This window comes from Ambystoma mexicanum, chromosome 10, assembly GCF_040938575.1.
Source record: "Ambystoma mexicanum isolate Mex_15411 chromosome 10, UKY_AmexF1_1, whole genome shotgun sequence".
Taxonomy (NCBI): Eukaryota; Metazoa; Chordata; class Amphibia; order Caudata; family Ambystomatidae; genus Ambystoma; species Ambystoma mexicanum.
This window is the reverse complement of record NC_090932.1, coordinates 1,122,372,495-1,122,390,503: the sequence shown is the minus strand read 5'-3', so window position 1 is coordinate 1,122,390,503 and position 18,009 is coordinate 1,122,372,495. Positions and strand designations below refer to the sequence as shown.

General features: G+C 45.1%; 1 protein-coding gene across 3 annotated transcripts in view; it reads left to right on the top strand.

Moving 5' to 3' along the window:
* LOC138492054 (protein transport protein Sec24C-like) overlaps positions 1-18,009 on the top strand; it is a 255,965-nt gene that overhangs the window by 202,385 nt on the left and 35,571 nt on the right. For all 3 annotated transcript variants that reach the window (XM_069619003.1, XM_069619001.1, XM_069619002.1), the window contains exon 14: positions 10,413-10,586. In XM_069619003.1, the coding sequence (XP_069475104.1) occupies positions 10,413-10,586 (174 nt within the window). The remainder of the gene's footprint in view (positions 1-10,412; positions 10,587-18,009) is intronic.

The following is an 18,009-nucleotide window of genomic DNA, read 5'->3' as shown; positions in this document are numbered from 1 at the left end:
AGTATTGTTGTAGGTGAAGGTTCTCTGGTTCCGTAAGGGCATAGATCCTGCTACAAGGGGTTGTGCACCGGGTATGAGATCGATTTGACAATCGTACGATCTGTGAGGAGGTAAGGTGTTTGCCTGTTCTTTTTGGAAGACATCCTGGAATTCTTGGTATTCAGGAGGTAGTTGCATGACTGCTGTGGTTACTGTGGCCAGGCCTGCGTTCAGATTTTTCTTTGGGTAACAGGTTTGTGCACAATCCGGTAAGGTTATTCTCTTCTCTCGCCAATCAATACAAGGATTATGTGTTTCCAACCAAGGTATCCCCAGTATTATTTGGAACTGTGGGGCTTTGATTAGATCAAAGACAATAGTCTCTCGATGCCCATCCTGACCCAATAGTGTCATCTCTGTGGTTGAATGAGTTACAGGCCCAGAGGCAATTTCAGTTCCATCGACTGTGGTGATGACATCTGAGGTGGTTTTTCGGCAGAGAGGTAGATTCATCCTGGAAGCCAATTCATAGTCCACATAGTTTCCTATGGCCCTGCTATCAATGTATGCCCTTACTGCGTGCATACGCGATGGCTGCCCTGGATCTACGATGACCATTGTTATGATGAAATGCGAGGTCTGAGTATCCTTCTTCAAGCTCGGCAAGCGGACCTCTACGCTTGTCGGGCGTGGTCGTTTCCCGAGTCTGACTCATATGGCTTTTATCAGCAGCTCCTACCACCTTCTTGGGTGGTTTTACAGGGCAATCCCGTAGAAAATGCCCAGAAGTTCCACAATATAGACACAATTGCATTTGCCGTCTCCTTTCTCTTTCCTTCTGGGTTAAGGGTCCTTTAACCCCTCCAATTTGCATGGGTTCTGAAGCATCTGCTCCTTTGGGGTTAGCGTGGGTTTTGACCAACACCCGATTCTCAAACTTGGCTCGATCAGCCTTTCAGTTCTGAAGTCTGTGATCTAACTGGACCACTAAGTCTATATATTCAGCGCAGTCTTGAGGTGGGTTCACTACTTGAGCCAAGACATCCTTGAGTTCTCCTCGAAGCCCTCGATGAAATAACGTGATTCGTTTTACCTCAGGCCATCCAGTTTCCACTATCAACCTATTGAAGGTCACGATGGAGGATAGAAGGTCTTGGTTCCCCTGTCGTAGGGACAAAAGTTCGTTATCCAGGGCCTCTCCTTGGGAGTGCCGGGCAAATAGTCTTTCCATGCTCGTTTGAAAGCCCTGAAAATCCCGAAGAATTGGGTCATCCTGAGTAACAAGTGGAATTGACCAATCAGCTGCACTACCGCTGAGATATGACAATACAAAGGCTAACTTGGCTTGATCGTTTGGGAAGGCTCCAGGTCTGCATAAAAAGTGCAAGCGGCATTGGTTCATAAACACGGCAAACCTTTTGGGATCTCCGGCAAAGCGTTTGGGTGGAGCTAATGGAATATTTCCTGGTAGGTTTATTTGCAAAGGGTTACTTGATAACACAGGAGCTGGATTTCCCCCGGAACCAGGTAGGGGTGCTTGTCCAGCCTGGCTTTACAATAGTTGCCTAGCAAGGTCATCAGTTCGCTCCTTTGACAAAATCAGTTCTCTCCTAAGAGCATTGGTTTCTTGGCGGGCGGAATGCACTTCAGCCCTCAGTTCCCCTAGTAATCGGGCCAATTGGTCAGTTTCTGAGGTATCCATAACGCCCGGGTGGGAATTTGTAGGTAGGCTTTGCGTTCTGTTACGCTCACCTGGCTCCCACAGAGGCATCGATCTGAACTGGACAGCTGCGGTCTCCACCAACGTGACACGTAGAGCCGAGATGACGGACTGGACTGGCCCACCTAACTTCGTTTGCTTAGCCAGTAGGAATATTCTTCTGCAAATGGAGAAAGGGAATTAACCACCCGTGGAGTTGAGCGTAAATTCCCCCACCCCCGTTGTTCTCCCCACTGATCACCTTTGATGTCCCCTCTTATAGTCTCACCTGATGGTTTGAAAAGATGAGCTCTCCATCCTGCATTGAGCGCAGGGGCGCGTAGATTAACCAGTTGCTTCACTGGCTCGAAGGAATTGGTGAGTTCCAGAACAATATTGACTCCGAGATTCCCGGCAAGACGCCGTAAGTATGTAGTTCGTAAGAGATCAAATGCCTGACTTTCACTCTTGTCCGATTCCTTGCAGGTTGCAGCTTCACCCTAGTGAAGAGTTCCTCGTGGCAACCGGTAATATTCTGGTAAGGATTTGTATTATCCAACACAGTTCGATAAAATAATGTCAATATGTAACTTGTTGCTTTCTCCCTTATTCAGGCGCTGAGAGAAAGTATGAAGTCTCGGGGAATAATGCCTCCGGCGGTAAAAGCAGGTAAGTCTATTGTGGTGAAGAGGGTTCCCCTTTGTTAGTCCCTTTGTTTCACCTTGCTGTCCTTTTGTTTCCCCTTAGGGGCCGGGGTTCAGCGAAGATGCAGTGGAAGCTGCGCCGACCCGTGAAGAGGAATAGTACCCCTGGTGGTAAAATCAGGTAAGTCTATGGGGGGTAACTAATATTCCTCTGTGTCTTCCCTTGGCTCACCTTGCTGTTCTTGTCTTCTACTTAGGTGCCGGAGTGCGGCGGGAACATGCAGAAGGATGCAGTGGAATGTGAAGATGCTGCGAAGGCCGGTGAGTTCAGCGCGGCGCTGCAGCAGGAGAGGCGACGCGCATAAAATAACTTCTTTCTTCCAGCTCGAAGACGCAATGGATCGAGAATTCAGGTAAGGATCAAAGGTATTGCTCTTGTTCTAACCTTTTCTCCTTCTTTCTCCCTTTTTCTAGGAGCTCCAAATTCGAGGCGAGCGTGGCAGAAGACTGGATGCAGACTTGCAGGCACGGTGAGCTTTACGCTGCTGGATGCAGAATAACGCGAAGCGTGTGCTGCACTTCGGGCGTGGTTTAAATAGCCTCCAAAGTAGTCCCAGGTAAGTATTCCTCCCCAGCCCCGCCCGAGTAAAAAAATAGTCCCTAAGTAAAGTAGTCCCTTCCAAGCCTCTTTTGGCTTGGAGCTCTTGCAGCATGGTCTGCATCAGGTAAGTTTGCAGCATGGTCTGCATCAGGTAAGTTTTAATCTATGAGCCTGATGCCTATGGCGCAAGGACTGACTCTCCATGTGAGCCTGGCGCCATAGGCGCAAGGACTGCACCCAAATAGCCCCTAGCAGGGGTTGTTGGGCTTGCTTGGGATGACTTGATGCCTGCTTCCGGGGTTGCTGGGCTTGGTCTGGGTCCCCAGGGGAAGGCATCATGACAATATAGAAAAGATAATGAAAGGTAGGTTTGGGCATCACCATATAGGACAGGGGGTAGAACAGTTGCGAAGTGACAATACGGCAGATTTGTCTGCAAAATCTGATAATAGTGATGTTATTCATGTCATGGATCAAATGGTTCCTAATATAACGTCAAAACGGAAATTAGGGAATTAATTGGCAAAATGGGCATAATGGCACTTAAAGGTGCAAACAAAAGGAATAGGAACAGAATAGAAGCAAGAAAGATGTGGAATCAGTGATAGAACTAGATGAGTGACATGCACATGACTCCCTCTAATGATGGCGGATGAAAGAATTTGTACGAGTTGTTCGGAAAATCTAAAAAACTGACTGCTATTGCTGTGTGTTCGAAGAAAAGTAAAAACATCAAAGTGCCGATTTCTTCTAAACGGGCGAGTGTCCATCAATTTGTTAAAAAGATAACATTACCCAAAACTTCCTCTCAAACTGCCAGCATGGCGGTTGTTAATAAGTATAACTATTCCAAAACAAAGTTGATCTTAAGATGAAAGCAAAACGGCAGGATGGTCAGAAACCTACTGCTGCACAGCTAGAGTACGCCCCCTTGGATGATCTAATTGGCGAAGTAAAAAGACATCAGAAACACGGTCCCTTGGCCCAGTCTCCGAAAGTTAATCTTGTGAGCTTCAAGACAAGTGGCAAGCGTGTGCAACTGAAGGGTGGTGAGGAGAGCCGGACCAATATCATTCAGGATATTTGTCCCTTTGGGAGTAACATGACTAATGAACATATTTGAGAAAGAGAGAAAGACAGGTTTATACCTAAGAGCCAAGAACAACGAAGGGAGGAAATAGCACGTTCAATCGGTCACTTCATGTCTGGCCTCCCAATTCAGAATATTCCCACCAAATATGTGGGGCCACAGGGGCATATAGGTATAGATATGGAGCCTACTCCTAAGCATATCTTTTCGAGAAGGGGCCCCCTCTGAAGCGAGGAGTGTCCCTTCAACATGGAGGTCGAAACACGACAGTCCCTCATAAAAAGAAAGAAATATGGTATGCTAATGCCAGTAAAAAGCCTGCCCACTCTTTAGTCCTGCATTGCAGAGGAAAGTATTTCTCTGTATATATCCCAACACAGCAAGTGCTTTGAACATCGCGAATGAAGTCGTGAAATTGAAGGATTTATGCTCCTCGGATATTAACCAGATTTAATTCATTGATGACAATGACCCTTCGATAGTCAAACTTTGGATGTCGTCGGGCTCATTATGAATTTAATCTGGTAGGCAAAGGAAGAACTCTACTCGCTGGGTTTTGTGATCAGCAAACAGCTGGTAAGGCATTTTTGGAAACAATCACAAGAGTATCAGAATGAGAAGTCTGAAAAAGTCTTTGCAAGATGTCAGGACATGAAATATACTTGTTCTCCAAAATATTGCGAATGGTCATAATCAATCTAAAATTGACAATTAAAAGCTAGTCTCTGGGCACACTGTGTTTAGCTCGTTTGCCTCAAGGAATACACAGAGCCATAAGCACTTGACATGCACTAAACACAATCCACTCAATGATTATGACATATTGACATTACAGGAAGTTTGGTTGCTCACACCGCCGGTCTGTGAGAGACACTCTGTTTCACTTATTCCTGCAGTACTACCAGTGAGAGGACGACCAATGGCGGGACTGATGGTTGCAGTTAGAGTGGCCGCCAACCTTCAAATTACTTCCAGGTTCTCTCCGGATATCTTCACTCAACTAGTTAAAATCAAAACCCCGAAAGGGAACATAGCGATGATGAACATATACTGGAACCATCTAGGGATCTCAGACGAACAATTTTTTAAGGGCATTGAGGAAGTTCTGAATCATATAAACTTGGATCAGAATAAAAGATACACAATTGTGGCAGGTGATCTAAACATTAAATCTCTAATAGAATTAGCCTCTCAGCAATAACCCACAACTCAACGCTGGTTTGCTCTAATGAAGGAAAGGCAACTGCGGATGTTTAATGGGGCAGTTGGAGGCGATATCCCGCCTAGGAATACCTGGCAAAGGGGGAAACAAACAGCCTTAATAGACTACATATATGTGAGCCAGAACCTGTTTGCAATAATTGAAACTTTTAAAGTTGAAACACATGCAAGCAGTGATCATGATCTTCTGGTTTTAACTTGGCCAGGTGGAGGAGCTAATAGGGAAATTGTTACATCCTGCACAAGAAATGTATATGCATCTAATGCGAGGAATCGTTTTTGATGGACGCCGGAGCTTCTGGGAAATCTTGAGAGTGAATTGATTACAAGACAGCAGCTCGTGTCATCCAGAGAATTATATGTCACACTAATACAAAAATATAAATTGACTTCCGCGCCATGTGGCGATCGAAACGTCTTACATTTACAAAAATATGATCCGTAGGTAGTATCCATGAGAGATCAATATCGAGCAGCCAGGCGCTTGCAGTTGAAAAAAGGCACCAACCTACGCAAACCCAATACTAAAAATCTTAAAATAGATATAAGAACTGGGTAAGGGGAAGACGAGCAAGGCTATACCAACAAGACTCAGAGAACATGCTGAGGGTGCTAGCAACTAAAGATTCTGCACTCGCATGGGCCCTTCTAAACCCGGTGCAAAGTGGGGACCAAATCAGTGTACAAATAAATGCAGTCCCGGATGAAGTTTGGGTCAAATTCTATCATAATTTGTATGCTGAAATGCATTTATCAAACGTGACTGGTGGCACTAGACATCTGGGCAAAATGATCTCAAATTTGATACAGAGGACCTTTTGTTTTATATAAGCAAATGAAGTACATCTCGAGCCCCCCGGTCTGGACGGCTTGTCCAATCGGATGATGAAAGCTCATCCGGAAGTGTGGGCAGGCATATTGACAATAATATTCAGACAGGTTTTAAGGAGTGGCAGAATACTGGACTCCTGTCAAAAATCTATAGCAGTTCCATTTTTATAAGAAGGGTGATTGCCAGGAGCCAAAGAACTATAGACCAGTGACCCTCTTGGACATGCCAGGGAAGTCATTTGCTTGCCTTCTCCTCAGACAATTCATAGATTGGGTAAACATGTCAGCCACATATGATCCCTTTCAGGCGGGCTTTGTCGCGGATTTGGGGACCGTTAATTTAACAACATTACATGCAATCAAAATTCAAGAGAATGAGAACCGTCAGGCCCTATACATGGTCTTTATACATTTTCAAGCGGCTTTCGGCTCTTTTGCAAGAGAGCTAGTAAGAGAAAAGTTGGTGAAAGCCTCATGTCCATCGTCGCTACAGTATTGGATTATATTCAAATATGCTTGCCGTTGAATGGAAATCTATCCGCCCCTATACCTACTTATAGGGGTTTGAAGCAGGGCTGTATACTGGCCTCGGCCATCTTCAACCTTTTTATATCGGATATGAGATTCTCTTTCATGCAGGTGACCTCGGACCCCCCAAAAGTAAGTGGCCACTGCATCCCCTGGTTGTTTTATGCAGATGATCTTGTTTTATTGGCTAAAACTCCCAGGGGATTGCAGAGGTTGCTGACTCAATTAGGGTTATATGTGGAGCACAATCATCAACAAAAGGAAATGCAACATTTTTGTGAGTTCCAACTCAAACGCCAAACGAAGTAGACAATGCAAATGGGTCCTGCAGAAGGTTCCTTGAGGTAGTGAAGGAATATAAATACTTAGGCCTGAATACAAATAACCATCCATCCGATGAACCTTACTACGCTGAAATACAAAGTAAAATGAAAACAGCCACAACACAGGCCAGTATCATCATGGGCAAGTATGAAAAATTGTCATTGAAACCATCAATAACCTTCTATAAGTAAAAGGTAGTGCCAACCATAATCTACGGTGTGGAAGCAAGGAGCTGGAAGGGCAACCTTTTCTGGTCCAGGCTCAAAGGTTATTTCTGGTGGAAAATTTTACACCTAGCCCAGTGTCAGTCAATTTGCAGCATCAGATATGAACTGGGTCTAGCATCCTTGAGTGCTTGCTATAAGTGGAAGATGGTTGCTTTTTATCGGAAATGTCTACTCCCATCAAAGACCAACTCAATCATGAATATTGTTGCCGATCATGTTATTGGTGTCCAGTTAAAGGATCGAATACAAAAGGTTCGAATATTTTTTTTTTATTATATCTTTTTTTTGGGTTTCCGTTTAGGTAAAAACACAGGTTTTTACCACAAAAACAGGGATTGGGGATGGACCCCCCCACCCCAAAAAAAATGTAAAAAAAGAAGAAAAAAAATGTTGAACCTTTTTGTTTTCGACCCTTTTGTCTTTTGATCCTTTTGATTCGATACTTTGACCTATAACTCATGTTATTCATACAACACATAAGGGAACCCGCATGTGGTTGAAGAAGGTTCTGGACTCTATGAATGATGCTGGTGTATCTGAATCCCTGCTGAGATACAACCGAGATAAGGCTAAGATTAAGCTATATCAATGGGAATGGATCGTCAACAGAGAGAGCTGCATGAAATTGAATTCATTTCAAGAACATGTTTTACTGCTTTAGGAAATGAATGTCGCAGAATCTTATTTATTAAGATTCCCGGCTGCGAAATTAAGAAATAATTTCCTGAGATTCAGGTTAAATCTAAGGAGTACAAGAGATGTGCAGGCTAAACGTAAGATCATTACCAAGGATAATAACTACTGTCACTTCTGGGAACTTAATGCTCAACCAGAAACTTTAAAACATTTGCTAACGGGATGTCAAAATTTATTGCATCTCAGAATGAAGTACTTTCATCATTTTTTTAAAGAACAACGAATTGTAACTATGGAGTCAATGTGGGATGAACATTTTCATTGTAAACATGTGTCTATGAAATTGGCCATTGTGAATTACTTGGAAGTGTTAAACCTCACGGGGAATTTGTATTTGTATTTTATTTATTTCTATAGCGCACCAGGCCCAGGGGCAACCGGGCGCTTAACTTAGTTACAACAAGATGAAAGCATGACAAGCCAATGTGACAGAGTATTACAGGAGAATTTACAGAATATACATTCAAGCGAATATCGATAAGGCAGAGATTTACAGGATAGTTAATAAGGGATGCAGAGTAGGTCAAAGTGCAAGTAGGGCAGTAAACTAGTGTTAGCTGTCTTGGGCGGAAGAATACTGATTAATCATTGCAGCTTTTAGAATGCCATTTTTTAGTTTATGAGGGAATGCAGCAATTATGATTTATAGCCAAACCACTTAGTTTGATAGGCAACGAAAGAACAAAGAGCAGAATGACATCATGTCTAGTAGAAAAATGAGGAACAATTGTGTTTATTTCTTTTCCTCCATTTTTTTCCTTCTCCCTCCCCCTTTTTTAATGATATTTAAGGATCATGAAGGATTTCCCCGTTTTAATATCCAACTGTTTATAAATTGTGGTCTTAACTGGGGAAATGTGCCTCATGCTTAATGTATAAATCTGTTTTATAAAGTAATTGTACATTTTAAACTTTGTATATTGAAAGGTTGACGTGATCAGCCATATCAATAAAAAAAAGATCATTTTCTTCAAATAATGTTTTCAAAACGTTAACATGTGTGCATGTTTTAAACTCCAAGAACCAATACAAAGGTTTCACCTTAGTTGTTTGTTATTTTTCAAAGGTTATATAGTGCAGTGGTGAGGTGTTCAGCCTGCAAACCTGATGGCTGTGGTTCAATCCCTGAGGTCAGCTAATTCATGAATTCAAAGAGGACATTCACTCCATCCACCCGCGTGTGCCCTCAACTTGAGCCTGGCAAACTGGCCAAAAAGAATGGAAGCTGAAAAAATAGGAATACTGCTTTCAATCCGGTGTCATGAATAACACCGGTTTTAAAGCAGTATTCCACGTTTTCTTTTTTTGCTTCAGATTTCATTCTTTCATTCTTTTTAGCCGTGATGATGTGAGTGAGACCAAAGGAATGCACAAGACAACCAGAGTTTAGGTCAACCCCTTTATTTACCACAGTCCTTGGGGCTTGGAGTAATGACTATTAGGAGAAAGGAATGTCTTTGAAAACAAAACAAGTCGGCCTATCTGCCTTTGGGTGTTCGCCTAAGCAAATTAAAAGAGGTGCTAGCTGGAAGATTTAGAATTATTCTTAACCTCTGGAATTGCTCTGGGTAACCCACCAGACCATCCTTCTTCACCTGCCAAGCCATTACAAAAAGGGAAAGACTATATGTAAATCGGGCTTTGTCCCACCCCAAAAGGTGGCAGTCCACCAAAAACTGCTTGGTCACATCCCTTCTGCACGAGACCACAAGCGCCCCCAGACATGTTTCGGCCTTGTTGGGCATCATCAGGGAGGAGTAGCTTGGATCTCTAGGCCCAGCAGGCATGGGACCCACGTCTGGGCATACCCGTCCCACTTGGATTGACTAAGCAAAACAAAAGAGGTGATGGCTGGAAGATTTCAAAATGAATCTTAACCTCTGGCGTTGCTCTGGGCAACCCTCCAGACCATTGTCCTTCACCTGCCATGCCATTACAATTGTGGGTGTTCGCCTTGCATATCCTTCTTTGGCACTGTGGAGAAACAGGCCCCCAGTCCTGTCTCTATCTTTGAAGGACACTGTCTGGCAAGGGCAATGAGCAGCGGCGGCCAAGTTTGGTTCGTCCCTGTGTACCTCCCATAGTAGTTCATCACAGCACGTGTGGGCACCCAAGGCCTGCGCAGGTGTGACATTATAACACTCGCAGATCGTTCTTTCAATTCACATCAACACTGACCTGATTGTTTATCACTGGGATGGATACACTGCTCTGCTGATGCACCTCAGTCGTGGCATGCAGCCAGTTCCAAGACCCAAATATAGCAATGCTAGTACAACTCCTGGATGACCCAATTTATTCCAATGCTATTCCAACAGTAGGGCCTTACAAGGAGCACTATGCATGCATCTCAATCCTGACCAGAAGCACCTCGTACTAATCCACATGTTCACACACACACCCCCTGCCACACACATGCACGCACTGCCACACACAGGCCCCTACATTACTATTTAGAGGTAGACTTCATTTTAGGGTGCTTGTTTCACAAACAGTTCTAGATATTTCATGTTGCCTTCTTTCGTTGCTGCACACACTCAAAGTAATTGAAATGCCTTTACTTCATCCTCAGTCTGTCTTCCATCCTCGGGACACTGTGAGCGAGCTGCTGGGTCTGGAATGCACCAGTCAGGGCTGCGGCCTGGACCTCTTTCTCTGCCCACGAAGTCCATGCAGTGATATGGCAACATTTGGGTACATTCCTGGGACCACAGGAGGGATCCTGCACAACTATGGCGAGTTCCAGGTAAGGTTGTCTCTTCTGAACCGTGTGTGCTCCATACCTAAAGGGCTGTGATCTTAAGAGGGCCAGGGATCTATAGGCTGGCCTGGATATTAGCTTCCTGAGAAGAGGTAGAGACATTCTTTTTTAAATGATTTTGTCTGCACGTGTCTGTACGCTCTTTACCATTCTCAACACTGGGGCCGGAACCCCATGACCCAGTAACCCTAGGAGGGGGCTATGCCAAGGGAAACGCAAATGAGCCGCAGGTCTAAATGAGAGAGTTCGCCATCTTTGCTCCCCGACTTTGCTGCGGACACGAGGGAGAGCTGCTTCAGATCTCTCTGACCCCCTCCCTGTCTCCTGCACACCACAAAGGGTTAAAATGCAGTGCAGCCGATGAAGCGGTGATGGCAGCCTCAGTTACTGCAGATCCTTGCGTCAGGTAATGATGGCTATTTCATGTCATGAAATTTGAGTGTCAACTGCATGTCAAGGGGACAGGGTCCTGCTACTTACTGCCCTGATGAAAGCGGAGCATTTTCTTCAGCAGTGAAGAATATTTTTCTCCATCCATTTCTTACCGCCGAAACACATTGCTGTCAAGAGGGGATTGGAGGTCCTCCACAGAATATCTTTTCCAATTTGGATCTTGAACTCTTTTCAGTCCAACAGTTGGAAGGGACACTTCTTTCAGAAGCCCCTCCTGGTTATATTTGCCCATTATGCGTTGGCAGACCCAATCCCAGTTTATAATAAACTTTACCTTGGGATTTCACTTTTGATGAATATGACTATACATTTGAAAAAAGGTTTTGTCATATTTCAGGTTTCTAATTTGCTGTAACAATACAGTCAGGAATATTGAATTGACTTTCAGAGAAACTTCATTTTTGTCTGAATAAGATGTTCTGAGCACTAATGTGACAAGTACTTTTTTTGTTTATGTTCAGATTTTGTTCTGTTTTTTATATATTTCTCCGTATTCCTCCTTGTTTCATTCATTCTATTTATGTTTTTAAAAAAATGTGTAAATTGTTTTGTTGATTGTATATGCCCCCACATGGTGGGTTTCACCACATGCACAATCTTTTTGTTATAAAGTGTTGTTTCAATCTCAACAAGTTTTAATGTCTCCCTTGGTGTATTGTTTTTCTATATACAACTATATGTAAAAGATATAACCTATGCGGTAATACACGGTTGGACCGGGTAAATTGTTCTAATTTATTTACACCTTACATGGGTCAATCCCTGACGTACGAGTACTTTTCTTTTTTGTCTAAATGAGAGAGTGGCATGTTTCCACTTGGATTTGGCTGACTCCTAAACTCTTCCCTTGCCACTCGAGAGCAGGATCTGTAAAAATCAGGTTGGAAAAGGCCAGAACACTAGTACTTCCATGGCCCGAGTTAAAAATGAGACTAATTCTTAATAAGCTAATTGTGGTGCCTCGTGCTTGTGAGAGTGATGACCTGCATGTGGTGCGTGTAGACCTGTGAGACGGGATGCTAGTGATGTCCTATATAACCTGTGGTGTCACAAGTGTAGGTGCATAGAGAACACTTGTGGGGGTCGGGGGTGTAACAGACCTTCCTCCCGACGCACCACAAAGACCAAAAGGAAATGTCTATGGGGTGGGATAGGGCGTAAAGGCAAAAATGCCCGAAGGCTTTCTTTCTTGACCTGCAAGGGAAATAACACTGTGGTGAGAACAGGGAAAACTACGTGGAGATAGAAAACCCTGCATCCCCACTTCTGAACTACCCCTCTCCTTACTTGACACTGAAAGGACTTAAATGCTGGAAAATGGGTAGGAGGTCCGTAGGCCAAAAAACCCATTCCCCAAACGCAAAAGGGGAAAAAGTGTGAGTGACCTCGCCCTGCGGCACAAGGGCAGATCTATTACAAAGTAAAGAGGTGAGCACAAGCGGGGAAAAGGGAGCAATCCAAAAGGGCAGTATGCCCCGGAGTCTGGGAAGGGGATAGGAGAGCCCAAAGCAATCCACCAGGTATGCTCCAGTTCAGAAAGGCAAGTTGCACAAATGTCCTGAGATAGAAGCCGGAGAAGTTTCAGAACCACATGGAAACACAAAACCCAGTTCCAATAACCCACAAACAAAAACAAGTCCACCCAGGCATCAACGCAGAATCAGGAGGCAGGTAGCGGAATCCAGGGACAGAAAAATACAATCAACGTCCAAACAAGCACTCAACGTCGCAACAAAATCAGCAGGCAAAAAGGCAGGCCAGAAAAGTCCAGACCCGTTATCCGATGCCGGCAGCACGTGAAGCAAGAACGTGGCGGTCGGTCTTCTGAGGGTTGTTGAGCAGCACTGGAGTGAGACCGAGATTTGTCAGTCACCACGCTATGATCCTATGCCACAATGTCGCCGCTGCTTGGCCATCACAGCACCTTCCATGCTGAACCCTAACAGGTGGAATGTTGACTGGATGATGTGCGCATGCCTGACTGAATGCTCCAGAAGTAACATTAAGAGTTAATTTGCTTGAGGATGGATGCACTGGTGGCTCTAGGGACATTACTTACCTGTTGCCCTGTGAAAAATATTAATAACAAGGCTATTTGAGAACTTACCTGCGACTGCGGACTACTCTGTGATCTCGGCATCCTTCATTATAATAATAGCAACACAAGTGCATTCAGTGTGCCTCGTGCCATCAACACCAGTGACTGGTAAACAAGCTTCCAGTGTCTAAGGTTCCATGGAATGCATGGGGAAGGCACTGATGTACTAGAATATGTCAAGGTAACCTGATTCAGAATGTGGCAAAGAGCTGGCTGAGGAACACCAGCAGCCCTGTAGCTTAGTAGGATACAACAGCAACAAAAAAGGCACTCCAGGCAAACCCTGCACCAACGGTGACAAGGCAACACAATGTGTATGTACTCCTTGGTTCACTTTCTTCAATTCTCAAGTCCAACAGAACATTATAAAGACACCGTTCAAACAGTAATCCTTAACAATCGGCAGCTCCGATATTTGGAAAGCTTTAACCCTCGACTTGTAAATGTGCCAATTTTTAGTTTGGCCGAATAGAGGTGGCGCGATAGTTGGGTGCTCTAGAGACAGCAATCAGTAAGGAAGATATATGTGGCCTTGTCATTTTGTTACTGGTCTTTGTGGCAGGAGAAAAATATGCCAGTGCCATGACAGTTGCACATTCTCAGTCTTATCTACTTTCTTCACAGATTTAGTTTATTTAGTTGCACTGTCATTTCCGCCTGCAAACATAGTTGGCCGAAAGTTAATGCATTAATTACAGCCATTCAGCCCATCCTTGTCTAGGTTCTAGTCACATTTAGATGATCTAAAACATCCATTTATGACTGGAAGGCAATGGGTTGTTCATTTCATTGGGATGGGTTTGTAGAAAACTATACCATACAAAGGTTGCAATACCACAAATATCTGAAACGGGTCAAACCTGTCTGAAAGGAAATCCCAAACTGCTGGCTTTGCCAATGCTTGCCGTTTATCTTTTGGTGAGGTCTAAACGCATTTCTCCCATCTTCACCTTGATTTATATGCAGGGTGTAGTTGTGTAAAACGACACTGCATTGCCTTGTTTCCCCCCCAATTATTTAAGCATTTCTAAAGCAAAACTCTTATAGGGCTGTTGTAGAAAAACGTTAGAAATTTGGGATGGGACGCGTGCAAGTACCGCGTGGGGACAGACGGCAGTGTGCCTTGAAAGTAGCGTGTGCAACCCCTAGCAAAGGATATGTTTGTATGCACACCAGTGGCATTCTCCTGACGTGAAAGTGCTCCTAGCGGTGAATAGGCAGGGGGCCTAGTAGGAGAACATGGTTGTCGCGTGCGTTCCCCCAGTGTCCCTTTGCATTAGTACTTGGGGGAGATTTGGCACTGCAAGCTGAAGGTGGAACTGGTGCGAATGACTCAAGCTTTGCAGACATTCCAGAGGGAAAGTGCAACGGCAAGTGGCAGCAAGGATGTGCCGCTGAAGGAAAGTGGGGTTAGTGAACAGATACACCTGGCCACAAAGGAGGATATCCAAGGCATTTTACACGAGATTAAGGCACTACAGGGAGACATCTAGTCCACCATAATGACTTACATAGTAGAGGTGATTAACTGGAAAATAAAGTGGAGGGTATTGAAAATAACCAGATCAACAGTGACGGGTTGGAAATGAGATATGATGCCAGACTGCTTGACCTAGCGACCAATGATAATTATAATTGTTCTTTTATAACATGCTTAATGCCAGAGATTGGAGGAGACATCTACCTGCAACTCGATGGCCTTGAAAATAGAGCGAGAAGAAATAATCTGAGAGTCCCTGACCTCAAAGAGCAGAAAGGAGCGACAGCTAGGGATGAGGAAAACAAGTTTAAGGTGACAGTGAATGCGCTCTAAGTGGAAGAAGGTGGTAAGGCGGTCAAAATCGAGAAAGCTCATGGGGAGGAGCGGGGGCTGGCAAAGGATGTGCTTGAGAAGGCGAAACGTCTCCCAGAAATTCTGTATGGGGGGGCAAGATAAGAAGTTATCAGGAATTGTCTAGTTTGACGCTTGCCAGAAGACGGGACTGCCAGCAACTCACAATGTGTTTGAATGACAAGGAGCTCAGATATTGGTGGGCTCTCCCATTTTCTGATATTCGAGGTCAAGGATGTGGGTCCAGGATCACTACAGGAGCTAAAGCTGCGCAAGTCCTACAGCACCTCACGGATGAAGTACAGGAAGGGGGGGCACTTTCGAAGGTGATGGAGACTTGAGACCCACCAAGAGGTTAGACACTGCGTAAGTGAGTGCCGGGAGGCAGGACTTTTTGTAAACGTGGGACTCCTTTACTGGTGAGGTGATTTACAAACATGGGGAAGAAGCGTGCTATCCGTGCATGGAATGTTGTGGGGGGGGGGTGGTCGTGAAGCATATTCGTGTTGGGGGAGCAAGCTACACCTAGTGGCCTATTCAAAGATGGGCGTCTCGAGGAGGGTTTTTTTGGTTGACCTTTAGTATGGGGGAGAAGGTCATGGGAGAGATGGAGGGGGTTACGGGTGTGGAGGTGAGGGGGAGATTGATATAGACAAAATCGATGTGGGCCATTTTGGTTATGTGGGGTGGATTTGGGGAATTAGGTCTTGAGTTGCAACCGCTATGAGTGAGAGGAAACGGGGAGAAGGGGTTAGTCACTTGAAAGTAGGGACTTGGTATGTAAAGGGCCTGAATTCACCCACAAAACAAGCTCTTTCTGAGATTGGGATTAAACTTCCTAATCTTACAAGAAATTAGACTTTCAGTAAGGGAGGGAAGGTGTATCCCGAGTGCGATAGTCGGGCAGGCTTATTGGACATTTGGGACATTAAAGAAGGAAGGAGTGGGTATCCTTTTCCACAAGAGGTTGCAGGTGGTGGACCCACAGGTGCAGAGGACTATAGTTGGTCGTGTCTTGGTGGTGAAAGGTCTCCTAGGGCAGGCCAAAATGTGGGGTAGCTGCAGTGTACTGTCCCAATGAAGGACAGGCAGCATTCTGCAGAAGTGCTTTGGATCTGATATTCAATGATGTGGAAGTTCCGCTTATGATAGGAGGGGATATCAAAATGTGGGACGACCCAGGATGGGATAGGTTGCCTTTGCGGGAAGGAGGTCAGCGAATTCCGTCGCAGGGAATGGATATCCTTAAGGTGATCTTGGGCATGCGAGGTTTAGTAGTACGTATATGCTGGGATAGAGTATTTATGTCTGAATAGAGAAATGGCTGGTAGGGTAGAAACCTGTGACATAGGGCCTCATTATGGGTCTGGCGGTAACCGTGCCGGTAAAACAGTCAGGTTGCCGCCGGACCCGTAATTAATTACCGGCGTCTGACTTCCCTGTAACACTGGCGTATTCCGACCCCGGCGGCCGAGAAGTCAGGTGCCGTAATTTTTTAAGTCCCCATTCCCATGGAGTCACATAGGACTCCATGGGAATGGGGGCAACGGAAGCACCGGCACCGTTAGCAACGGTGCCGGTGCTTCCGTGAAACTCTGCAGACGGCACCCGCCCGCAGAGTCGTACTGTGCCGGTCTGCAAACACTGGTGCCGGTAGCCTTACCGGCACCGCTGTTTCCGGACCAGCATAGTTATGAGGCCCATAGTCCTGATTGGATGGTAGAACCATGACCTGGTAGTTATGGAAGTGGGGGTAAGTAAGCTTCACAGAAGAACCGGAATGTGATACTGAGGAAGTGGATGTCTGCACAGTGTGGGAAGCAGCAAAATTGATGTGGAGGGGAGTACTGATAAAGAAGGAGGCAAGTAAGAAGAGGGACAGGTTACTGAGGGAGATGCATTTCATCAGGAAATTGGAGAACTGAAAGTGAGGGCCCAGGATTCGTTAGATGCAGAGGCCGACCTCCTGTTGGAAATTAGAGAAAAGAGGCAAGGGCTTAAACTACTTGGAATCTGGGACACTGGTAGGAAACTACAATTTATAAAAACAAACATTCTATGCAAATGGGGACAAGGCAGATTCGATGTTTGCAGCGAGGCTCCGGGCACAGGGAGCGAAGAAGTGGGCTGAGGAAATAAAGGAATCTGGCAGGGGGGCGATCCGTTCCACACCGGAGGCGCTAGCACAGTAATTCAAGCAGATTATGCTCACATTGGTTCATCTGGATCAAGTAGACTTTATACCAAGCAGGAAGGGAGTGGACACATTAAGAAAAACCCTGTACCTGATGGATTTGGCAAGGAGGAAGGATGGGCTCCGACGCTCCACACCTTAGACGCTGAGAAGGCATTTGATAGGTTGGACTGGGGCTTTCTATGCTGTTTTGGGCAAAAACGGGTTTGGTAAAAGGATCCTCCTTACAGGGATCAGGGCAGTCTTATACAGACACAGGAGCACACGCTGCAGTTAATGCCAAGATCTCGAAGTAATTCGGATTGCATAGAGGGATGAGGCAAAGTTTCTCTTCGTCACCACTGCTGTTCACCTTTCTCTGGAGCCGCTGGAGGAAAGGATAAGGAATTCTCCTCGGATTAAAGGTATAGGGTAAGTGACAAGGAATTCAAGCGGGAGATGTGTGCAGATGATATTCTGGTACACCTGAAGGAGCCGTTTACTTCAGTTCCTGCGGTGTTCGCGATTACTGAGGCATATGGTGCCCTGTCCGACTTTAAAATAAATCGTAAGAAGTCAATCCTCTACCTATTTGGCAGAGACCCGGAGGGTAACGCATCTGACCTAGAGCCCCTTGCATTGGAAGGCATTGGGACACTAAGATATTTGGGGATATGGGTGACTAGGTCGCTGGAGGAATTGTGCAAAGAAAATGTGTCCCCGCTATTTGAGAAATTATTTAGAGAAATTGATTCCTGGGGTAGGCTGACTCTTTCCTAGATGGGGAGGCTCAATGCACAGAAAATGAACCTATTACCCAGGGTGCTTTACATGTTTCAGATGTTGCCAATAA